Consider the following 11,031-nt stretch of genomic DNA (forward strand, 5'->3'; position numbering starts at 1 on the left):
ATCAACAATTAAGATCCATCCATCATTTTCACTTCTCGTTCTTGGTCATATTGACCTGTACCCTACATAATGGCCAAAGCGAAAGATAAAAAGGGCGCCTTAGGCGGAGTCAACAGTCATTTACGAGCCCGATTGGCGTACCTTCATAACGCCGCAAGCCTTCTTCAATCCGTGACGGTTTCCTCGAAGGAACCAGATGATCAGCGAGCCGATAACGGAAACCGAGAGATAACGGGTTCGACAAGGATGGTACCAGATATTGTAAAGCCTGGCATTGCAGCTCAGAAACAGTCGTTTGCAACAAGCCCGTCAAACGACACAGATCGTCTTTCGCAACTCGCCCGAGTTTATGTATCACATTTGCGGGGAGTGTCCCTGAAATCTCAGCTGCGGCTGCCAGTGGAAGCCAAGCGTTCATTCTGCAAGCGCTGCGATACACTTCTAATTCCCAATGTCAACTGCACGCATGAGATTAGAAATGAGAGCCGTGGTCGCAGAAAACCTTGGGCAGATGTACTGGTCATTCGTTGCACTACATGTGAGACGGAGAAGCGCTTTCCACAAACAGAGAAGCGGAGCAAGAAACTTGCGGAACGTCGGAAGGAAAAAGCACAAGCGGAGAAGCCAGATGTTAAGTGAACGCCAGGGTTTTGTTTTCTAGGCATTCGAAATAATCGCCGCGGTCACTTAGTGTTGACATCCGCAGCTGACGGTGGTGAGGAACCCACTGTCAACTTCCTCCTTCTATTGAAAGCCATAATTTTGTTGGTGCTTGGCGATGCCGTCTTCGGCTTCTCTTCATGGTACCAGCTGGCCAATGACAGGGAAAAAAGATGCCCACCTGGTATTTGCCTGTTTCAACGGCAACCGATGTTGAGACCACTGTCGTTCCCATATAGCCCTGCGAATGTGCTTGACACACGTTACTCAACGAAGTTGCTGTCCTTGAGCCGGACCCGTGCGCCCTCAGCACAATTGCGGACCGCAGGAGCTTAGGATGACAAACCCGGACTGCCAGTTGATGTGTTCAAACTGCTCTTGGACGGGTTGATGTCTGCCCGAGCTTGTTGCCGTGACTCCATCAAGGTCGTGTCGAACGGCAATTGTTCTGAACTTGAGTATCAAATTGTCATATGGATCCGGCATAGCCTGTGTTCCCGAGTTGCAATGGTGCTCTTGCGAGGCAGAATAGGAACGGAGCGAGCGCTTTCAAATAAAACCGTCCATCAATTGTGACTAATTTGTGGTGTCGATCGGTCAGCGGGCAAAGTGGTTAACTTCTACGGGGTGACATCAGCGTCGCTCAAACAAGAATGACTCGATGGGAATCAGAACCAGTGTGTCCGAAATTTTAACATAATTGACAGATAGTTGACATGGACAATATCATCGAGTAAATTGACCGTTTCTTTCGTATCATACTAGACCATCAAAAGTTTGATCCAACAATAAACAATAACAGCAGGAAAGAGCCCTTAGGGTATCGACTGAAAACAGCGCTCGCTATTCAAAAGCATGCTAATCGGTTGATTTCCAGTAATCTTCGACCGCAATGATGCGAAATTCTAGCAATGGCCGTGAGGCAAAACGAAGGTCTTTAAAGCGCATATCCTTCCCAGGTACAGAAGTAAATCAAAAAAGGGACAAATAAGACGTTTGTGACGAATTGTCAGGTGAGGAGCAAAGGAAGATTGCAAGTGAATGGCACATGTCGACCACTACAAACGCTGCATAGGGTTGTCATGAAACAATGTCCGTGAGGACGGGGATTGTATATAGGGAATTTTGAACTCTTGGTGTTTGCTGAATCCTCAGTTCATGATTCAGATTCGTTTCATCTTGTTAGCGGGTTACAGCACCTTCATCACATGAGCGTTCATTGCAAGAGAAGACATGGGCTCGTTGAGGGATCATCCGGCAGTCGATCGGTAATCTGGCAACTGGTATGCGACAGCCTCCGGGGCGAGAGATTTCATTTCGTTAGTTTCGTAGAATTCGTAAGAGTTAGAGTATATGTGAACGTCCAGTATAGATGTGGATATGCGGTGTGAGAATGAGATGGTAGTAGATGCGGCGTCAGTGTCTCCGGCGGGCAGCTTGATCAATACGTTGGTCAAGACTCTCTATCCTGCCGCGATAAGCTTTCACAATTTCTCTGATATGTCCTATTTTGGCGAGCTCATTCTCCAAGTCATCAATCGAGGCGAGTATGGAACGAGTACGAGCAATCTCAGCGTCAGCGTTACGGATGACGTTTCCTGCACGGTCATAGCTGTTCTGAATGGAAAGTTGCATCTGCTCCTCTAGCTGGTGGATGTTAGCAAAGAACTATGTGACGAGCGCATTCGTGTGCGAAGAGGGATAACAATCGTTATCAAACACCCTTCGAGTCCAGTAAGGAGAGAACGAGGTAGGGGAGATAGCAGCGGGTGGAATTTTTTGAAAAGAAAAGAAGAAGTGCAGAAATTCAGCGTACGTACATAACCAATACGACTCCGAATTTGTTCCTGCAGTCCGTCCAACTGATGCGAGAGTGCTCGAAGGCTCATCGGATCCAACAGCAACCGACCATGGCTGCTGGCCGCACTGGCGGCGCGCGAGCTTGAGTTGCTGGTCCGTCCAGTCCCTCTGCCCCTGGAAACGCCATTCCCAGTATGCCCATTCTGGAGTGCAATTTGTTGTTGTTGCCGTAGGATTTGGATCTCGGAGGAGGTGAGGCCAAGCGAGGTATCGGGAATCGAGGCTGACACGGACATTTGGTTCCGGCAGAGACATGCTCCAACCGTGACAGGAGTCTAGGAAGCGCCGATCGATCTGGAACCGTATAGATACAATGGACCCGATTTCATGATGGTGACTGCAGGAAAGCGTAGGAGAACAACACAGGGGGTGAAGGGGAAACGGGACGGAGACAAGTGAGGAAGGAGAGAAAGGGAATAGCGACAGAGCCCAAGGTGCGCTGTCAAAGCGCAGAATCCACTGGAGGCGGCAAAATGACGCAGGTCGCTGATTTGGTGTATCCTCCTGACGCGAGAAACAATAAACTCGGGGTGTCTTTGAGAATCGAGAGAGGAGACAGGGGAGAGCGATTAACGGCAGCGGGAATATGGCCCGTTTGAGGAAGCAGATTATTAGTCTAGTCGGCGGCAAAAAATCAAACAGGAGACTGTGCAACCGCAGCAGCACTCCTCGTTAGCCTGTCAGGTTACACTGACGAGGCGCGAGTTCGATCTGATCTGAGTTGATTAATGATGACCGAGCTGATGAGACATGCACAGGTACGGAGTACAGGCTGAATCTTCCAGGAAGAGGAATGTTCAAGGGTGCCTCGGACAGGAGAGGAACGACAAGTCGAAGTGACGCAGATGGAATAAGAATTCTACGAAATAGATGAAGAAAGTGCAAAGAGACTCTTGAGGAGAAAATTGATGCCTCCAATCTCTGCAAATTACACCTTCCAAGGGGACAAAAGGACAGCTCTGCAGCTTTATACTGAGCAACCAGAGCGAATATTGTATAAGAAATATATATTGATACGACCTGCAACTATAACTGGTCCCATTCGTCGCTCGTGATCTTGATGCTCGCTGCATTGATATTATTATTCTAGCCATAGTAGATAATCATCATTAGATGGAGGCAATGTAGCGAATAACGCGACAGGTTTATTCTTTCCCTAGATAAACGTCACTGCTCGTCTCCAAAATTATGGTTCTTCTCCGCGCGGCACTTCTCTCTCCCCGTCTCTCGTTAATGCTCGCTCCCTTCAATGCCTCCCATCTCTCGCCAACATCATCATTGACAACGAGGACGGAGCTCATCTCTTCTTTCATCAAAAGCTGTGAAAGTCGACAAACTCTCAAAATAGCGCATTTGGCGCGTCGGTCATTACAGCTCTAGTCGCCATTCCTGCCCATTCTCTGTCGCCATCGCCTTTCCCCACGCCTAGATCTACTCAAGCCGCTGCCCAATCCGTGAGGCTAAAGCCCTACAGATTTATTACTGGATTCCTTGTCGATTGGGAGGGTCAGTGCTCGGAAGATCCGACCTTGAGAAAAGATTCTTGTTGCTGCTCTTGATGCAGCTTACTTTATTGTCAGCCTGTGAGCTTTCCCCGATGTACGTGACGCAGGTCTAGCCTGTTGCAAGAGCTGCAGCGAACGTTGTCCTACCAACCAGATTACATTGCCAAGCTCGCCCAATTTTGAGTGACTCCCCTTGACTGACTTGGATTTTTGGCATCGATAGTAGCAATCGCACCCTAGTATTGTCGAAAACTGGGGACACTGTTACTTTCCCAAAGCGCAACCATACAAATTCGAATCGTCTAAGTATTCTAGAACGTCAGCCTCGAAGGAACGACGAAAGGAAGAGCAACAATGCCTAAGGACAAAGAACGCTCAGTCAACCCTGCGATGGCGCAGCGGAAGCTTGAGAAACAGAAAACCCTGAAAAAGGCGAAAGCTGAAGCGCTGGCTCGTCGGAACGAGAAGCTGGCGCGTCGCAATCCCGAGCGCATCCAGAGACAAATAAACGAACTCAAAGAAATGGAGGAGTCCGGGCAGAAGTTGCGGCCACGCGAGAAGCAGATACTGGAGGCCCTTGAGCGCGATTTACGAGCAGTGCAAAAGGCCAGGGAAGCACTTGGCGATAAAGCGCCCACATTTGCGAGTTCGGAACACAGACGAGGGCCTCCTGGCGGCCAAAGAGACCACGGAGACGGAGTACTTGGCAAAAGGAGGAGAGAGGATCACAGGCGATTTGAGCCAGAGAGCGATAGTAGCGAGACAGATGAGGACGTTCGCCGGATACCTATGCCGCGGGATACACCCCCGCCCATACCCAGACAATATCAGAGAAGGAGAGGGCCAGATGCAGACGTTGATTTGGATGGCGCTCGTGGCCCACATCCTCTACCGTCGAAACCGCCAGTCGTGGAAACAAAGACCGTCTACGAAGCGAAGCCGGAGATCAGAAATCTACGGCAAGAAGCTGTCAGCAAGTTCGTTCCCGCGGCAGTCAGAGTCAAACAGGAGTCTATTAAAGGTCGTGGGAAACTGCTGGAGCCGGAAGAAATGGATAGGCTTGAGGAAGCCGGTTACAGCGCTAATTCTGCGGAACCCAAAGGAGATGTAAACGCCGCTCAGCCGGCAAAGGATGACATCGAGCAAAAGCTTCTACAGGAGGAAGAACGATTCAATCGCGAGCTTCGTACTGTACAGATGGAGGAAGTTGAGGATGAAGAAGCTTGATAGTCACGAGTCAATATCATGTGTTGCGGCACACTCGTTAAATTATGTGACACATGGTTGACCGAATTCAGTCAGGGAGCCTCGAGCTTCCCGCTTAACTTGAACGGTTCAAAACCAAGATTGTCTCATTGCTGGAGATGATATTTGAAGATAAATGTCTTGGATTCTAGGCACTGAAGACCTAAGTGAAAGAGAAACAGAATTTGTATGTACACACATATGCCTTTCCTGAATACGCCGGATATCCAATGAGCCTCCAAACTAACGCCATTCGGGGGAAGAAACAGTGCCAGGGTCAAAGAGAAGAAGAGGAAATGTACAAGGAAACGAGAGTAGGGGGGTTTTGGTAACCCTATGGTAAAACAGGGGCCCATTGAGGGAATAGATCTCTATCGGTCAAAATCTGGAGGATGGGGTCTGTTGGGGTGCGGAAACAGGAGTACAACAGACAGAAACAACACAGCAAATAGGAAAGGGCATCACGGCGTTAAGATACAAAGGAAAAGGGTGTTGTTCGCGTCGCGTTGACGATGCTAATCAAAAGGATGCGCCATATCATGCATCAGTCCCATGCCTTGCATGGTCCATATCATTTCTCCAAAGCACAGCACCGGGCCGAAACTCCAAGAAGTGTCTCAATTATTAAGATCCGTGGAAATATTAGAGGCGGCTGCCATGTAGAAATGCTCTTGTGTGTTTGCAAATCACGCCTCTTGAGCGATTAAAAGTGTTCCCATTCATTCAGAAGAAACGGATGGTCAAGAATATCCAAAAGTCTTCTGATTAGGGCGGCCGAGGTTTACCTGAAGTTCCGAATGACCTTTCTTCCACGAGCCAGGAATGGACTGGGCATCTCGTCCTTCTCTGGATCCCAAACGGCAGGAGGCTCACGGTCGGAAGATCTTAGATTCGTGGAGCAGCCCGCAGCTCGCGAATCACTTGCGCACCGCTTCACTTCATCCATGGGCCGTCCACCAGCCCTTGCCTGGGCAAGTTCAACCAATGTCCGGCCACCCATGTTGCGTTGCATGACGACTTTGAACATCTCTTCACCACCACCGTTCCCTTTCGAAGGAAGCTGTTTAGTAGCACTCTTGCGAGTTGGGGACCCGGCATCAGCAGCAAGGTTCGCCGATGACGGGATTTTAGACAGCCGCCGATGGGGTGATCTAGACTTTGCCTCTCCATGACGAATTTCGGGCGGGCCACCCGGCAGCTGGGGCAACCTGGAGGAATTGGAAGGGAAGAGAGGCGGCTGGGAGCTTAGCTTCTGCATAAACGATGTAGTGTTCTGTCGGAGCAGAGGACGTGCCGGGGCCTTGAGAGGATCATGTTTGACCTTGTGTCGGGTAGGTGAGGGAAGGTCGGGTATATCGTCTTCGTCATCGGAGTAAGCTAGAGTTGGCTCCCACTTCGCTCGCTGCCTGTCCGCCTCCGCAAAGATATTCTTGCTTGCTGCTGAGGTACGACGGGGGGACAAAGAGAGTGATGCGATGGAGATTGGTGACGGCTCAGCCATCTGCACGTCGACAGGCGATTCAACCGCCGTCTTCGAGCGGCTGAAAGGAGTCCTAGTTTCCTTCTTTGGTTGCTTGTTTGCGTTGGCTGTAGGGGATTCGATGGACAACTGGCTGATATCGGTGCTTGAGGGGAAGCCAGTGTCATCTCCGTTATTAACAGACGACTGGGAACTGCTCGTTGGGAGGACCGTATCATCCCTCAAACTGTTGTTCCGCTTTTGCTTCTCAACTTCGATGTTCACTCTTTCTTGTACCTCGAACTCAAACCTCTTGCGTAACCTGTCAAGTTCATTCTGTACCTGACGGTCGATCTCGAGTCTTGCCTTCACCTCCCACTCTCGGCGCACGGTATTCTCAATTTCTGTTTTCATTTGCTGTTTCTCCTTTTCAAGCTTCGCAAAGGCTTGTTCCATTTCTTTGACCTTCTGCGATGCAGCTTCCTCGCGCTTTCGGAGCGTCTTCCCAAGGTCAACCACCTCCTTCTCTTTCCGCATCAGGCGAATGATAGGAAGATTAATTAGAGCGGCGGTGTCTGGTCGGTGGTCTGGGTTGACGCGCAAGCAACTAGCAATCACGTTCTTCAGTTCTGGCGAGTAGAAATCTGGGAGAGGGGCATATTTCCCTTCTCGGATTCTTTGGACCAGCTGAATATGTGTCTTCGCGTTGAAGGGGGGTTCTCTCTGACACAGCTCATACATGATGCAGCCGACAGCCCAGATATCAGACCGGAGGGTGTACTTCTCTGCAGCGCAGATTTCGGGTGACATGTAAAAGGGAGTGCCGACATAAGTCGATGCGAAGTCATGCGAGTGCATTAGCTTGGACAAGCCAAAGTCACCGAGTTTGACCGTATTGTCACTGCCAAGAAAGATGTTTTCGGGCTTCAAGTCACGGTGCAGAATAGTCATCTGCGCCTGCTTCCCTTTGAGACCAGAGGGCCTGGAAGCCGGGCCCAGTATATTGGATCCCACATCCACCGGGTCCGCTCCATAATGACACCGGTACAGCGCTGTCACCAGCTGTGACAAAATGCGCCAAACGAACTCCTCTTCTGCATATTTGTTTGTCTTCTTCAAGTTCTTGATGACCATGCTAAGATCACCGCCGCCGCAGTATTCCATATACAGGTACAGATCCTGGCTTGCTTTGAGATGTTCACGATGGTAATAGGCGACGATGTTCGGGTGTCGGAGGGAGCTCAGGATGTTGAATTCGGCAGTGAGCTGTTCGCGCTCCTTCTGCGACATCTTGATGTAATTGATTTCTTTGCGACATAGTATCTGGCTTGCTAATTAGTTCCGACACCTGCGTCACAAATTTGGATCGAGTCCTTACGAAGCCATCAGATTTCCGTTTGACCTTGCGGATAATGCCGAATGAACCACACCCTGTATGAGTATTGTTTAATACTATGTTCTATGGGAGGATTATAGAGTTCAGGGGCAGGATACTCGTACCAATCTTCTCCAAGACTTCATACTTGTCTGCCTCAGCTAAAGCAATTGCCATTGTGGCATTCAAGTGGTTCGGACCGCTGAGGTGGTGATGGGGGTCAAGATTAAATTGGGTTGGACAAGTTCGAAAGGATATTATACAGGCATGCAATGCATTTATTAGCCTGTGTCTCAGGATGTGTCCCTGTTAGGTTAGTAAACGACGATGAAAGTTGACATGGAACCAAAGGTCAGGTTGCGAAGAAGAAAGGTAAGTAAGTATGCGATGGGAGTTTTGGATGTTTAGATGCAGTGTTGTTGCTGAGCAACGCAGCAAGACATGGCTCTATTCTGTATGCAGCAGGCGGTGCGCTCCAGGGCGGTGAGTCCCAGGGCGGTTCAAGAGTTGCACCCAGGAAAACATATGTATCTTCCTCCCTTGGAATCTGTTTATTTTAGTGTATGTGAGTGCATTCCTAGTGCTTGAGAGCCTAGGACTCACCAAATAGCCTGAAATAATTGATTCATTATCTACCTCCTTTATTGGCCTTGACTGTGGACATTCAGGATTAGCTTCAATCAATGAACGAACTCATATCCCCCTTTGCTGTCATAGTGGCAATATATATAACACGTGACTATTCTTATCGATAAGATGATGCCATTGTTAAATGATCTCGAGTTTCGCACTCTACATGCAGCCTTGGATATTTGGCCGGTTCCTGTCTTCTTTTGGTGCCCCGGCAAGGCCTTCTGATTGAGTTTCATGATGACCGAGAGGACTGTACTACGCAAAGATCAACTTGAAATCAGTCTCCACAATGAGAAGAAGCTGATCCAGGAGGGGACAATCAAGGATGACAACCCTCTTGATCTGAGCGAGCCGTTTCGGGAACTTTGCGAAGCGTGTCGCAAGGGGGACCTGAAAGTCTGCCAGGAAAAGATCACGGAAGGAGTTAATGTTAACGCTCGGGATCCGTACGACTATACTCCCTTGATCCTAGTAAGTAACCCTTGAGTATCGCCGGAATCATGACAACCAGGGATTTGCCTCTGCCATTGTGGATTAGCCGTCGGACATCACATTAACGAGATTATGACATTAGGCAAGTCTTTGTGGCCATTACGAGGTTGCTCAGCTCCTTCTTGAGTCCGGTGCACTGTGTGAACGTGACACTTTCCAAGGAGAAAGGTATGCGTCATTTGCCGAGTGGATGACCCTCTGATCATTCTCGGACTAATCCTCGATTTTATTGCAGATGCCTATATAACGCTTTGAACGATCGTATACGAAATTTACTACTTGAATATGATTATTCGAAGTCTACCGATCCCCTTCAGCCCCTTGCCGCCCATGTATCGTCGCTACTCACTCGAGATCAACCCGGGACATCTGATATTGTGGTGTCAGCCGGTGACGAGTCTCTGTATTTGCACAAGTTTATACTTGCTGCACGTTCTCCGTACTTTCGGGGGAAATTGGTAGCTGATCCCAAATCTACGACATGGAAACTGCCGAGCACGATTCCGCCGCAAGCATTTGGAACGGCGATCAAGTACCTGTACTTTGGAGAGGCTCCTCGCGAGTTGAGAAGCGGACCCGGGACAGGTTTTACAGAGTCAGAGGTCTTCGCAGGGATCGACAGGATCGCCAAACATTTGGAGATTCCGAGTCTGCTGGATAGTATCATTGACAGTGGGGACAGGAGGTTAGCCAGGCAGCGGAGGTCAATGGAGCTTTCACGAGGTCGAGATCAGCTCGAAGAATGGTTCCGGAAGAATGTCCTCGGAAGTAAAATAGAGGTCGATTCCTCTGAGGTGGACGAAGTCAGATGGGACCGTCACAATGGGATCTTCGCTGATGTTGTGCTTCGAGCCGACGAGCTCCCTGAAGACGAGGACGACATTGGCGATGGCTCCCACTTGGATGGCAAACAGAAAGACAGGAAATCAATCTGGTTCCCCTGCCACCGGGCAATGCTGCTTCGATCCGAGTTCTTTCAAGCTATGTTCTCGTCTACCTTCCGAGAGGCGCACTTGAAGGAGCATCTGAATATCATACCTGTGGACTGCTCTCCTGAAGTTCTGGAGATTGTGCTCACGTTTATGTATACGGAAAGGGCGGATTTCCCGCTTGATATCGCTGTGGACGTCCTTTTCGCCGCTGATATGCTGTTCATCGAGAAATTAAAAACTAAGGCAGCGGTTGTGATCAGCACACTTGGCAGCGGTGACATGTCACAGGCAGAAGCTGCAAGGACTCGGGGTACCAAGGAAGAAGATGAGATTGATATCTACGCCATCATCCGCGCTGCTTGGTTGACTCGAGTCCAGCGACTGGAGGAGTTCGCTGCACGTTATCTTGCGTACAGATTGGAAGCTCATATTGACTCACCGGAATTCGCCGAACTGATTCAAGAGTCAGCAGCTCGTATCAAGGCAAGGCAAGAAACTGACTCCATTGAGCTATTGGACGACATCCGGTTCTACTTGGGCGAGCGCTTCCGACTCAGGTTCGATGATGCTGGTCTGGAAGAGATGATGGAGGAGGAAACACGACAACAGCTGGCTGATACAAGTGGCATCGACAAAGACCTGGTAGAGCTTACCGACAAATTAAACACAATGGGCATTCAGAGTCAGACTCTGCCCATCGGCGCAGAAGCAGAGGTCGCGCCTGGTCAAAGGACTAGAGAACAGGGCCCCATCATTCGGACTCTGGATGGAGAAATAGCTGGCGATGAATTCAGCAAGGACGCGATCAACTACCAGATTCTCATGGAAAAATTGGATCGCCTCTTGGAAGAGCTGAACTTGGAAGCTTGA

General features: G+C 49.5%; 5 protein-coding genes across 5 annotated transcripts; 3 read left to right on the top strand and 2 right to left on the bottom strand.

Annotated features, from left to right (window-relative positions):
- Nucleotides 1–69: 69 nt before the first annotated feature.
- Nucleotides 70–639, top strand: Aspvir_001887 (ribonuclease P Rpr2/Rpp21/SNM1 subunit; the record flags this gene model as incomplete). Its single annotated transcript, XM_043273493.1, has 1 exon — nucleotides 70–639. One exon carries the CDS (start codon nucleotides 70–72, stop codon nucleotides 637–639), a length of 570 nt encoding a protein of 189 aa, XP_043129428.1.
- Nucleotides 640–2,076: 1,437 nt separating this feature from the next.
- Aspvir_001888 (uncharacterized protein) lies at nucleotides 2,077–2,756 on the bottom strand (the record flags this gene model as incomplete). The annotated part of the gene is made up of 2 exons (XM_043273494.1): nucleotides 2,077–2,307; nucleotides 2,481–2,756. The coding sequence occupies 2 exons, from the start codon at nucleotides 2,754–2,756 to the stop codon at nucleotides 2,077–2,079; spliced, it is 507 nt and encodes a 168-aa protein (XP_043129429.1).
- Nucleotides 2,757–4,379: 1,623 nt separating this feature from the next.
- Aspvir_001889 (WW domain binding protein 11) lies at nucleotides 4,380–5,252 on the top strand (the record flags this gene model as incomplete). The annotated part of the gene is made up of 1 exon (XM_043273495.1): nucleotides 4,380–5,252. The coding sequence occupies one exon, from the start codon at nucleotides 4,380–4,382 to the stop codon at nucleotides 5,250–5,252; it is 873 nt and encodes a 290-aa protein (XP_043129430.1).
- A 799-nt stretch (nucleotides 5,253–6,051) lies between these two features.
- On the bottom strand, nucleotides 6,052–8,281 carry nimA (serine/threonine protein kinase nimA; the record flags this gene model as incomplete). The annotated part of the gene is made up of 3 exons (XM_043273496.1): nucleotides 6,052–8,052; nucleotides 8,108–8,160; nucleotides 8,230–8,281. 3 exons carry the CDS (start codon nucleotides 8,279–8,281, stop codon nucleotides 6,052–6,054), a joined length of 2,106 nt encoding a protein of 701 aa, XP_043129431.1.
- A 693-nt stretch (nucleotides 8,282–8,974) lies between these two features.
- Aspvir_001891 (ankyrin repeat and BTB/POZ domain protein) lies at nucleotides 8,975–11,031 on the top strand (the record flags this gene model as incomplete). Its single annotated transcript, XM_043273497.1, has 3 exons — nucleotides 8,975–9,208; nucleotides 9,312–9,397; nucleotides 9,465–11,031. 3 exons carry the CDS (start codon nucleotides 8,975–8,977, stop codon nucleotides 11,029–11,031), a joined length of 1,887 nt encoding a protein of 628 aa, XP_043129432.1.

This window comes from Aspergillus viridinutans (genome assembly GCF_018404265.1).
Source record: "Aspergillus viridinutans IFM 47045 DNA, scaffold_10, whole genome shotgun sequence".
Lineage (NCBI taxonomy): Eukaryota > Fungi > Ascomycota > Eurotiomycetes > Eurotiales > Aspergillaceae > Aspergillus > Aspergillus viridinutans.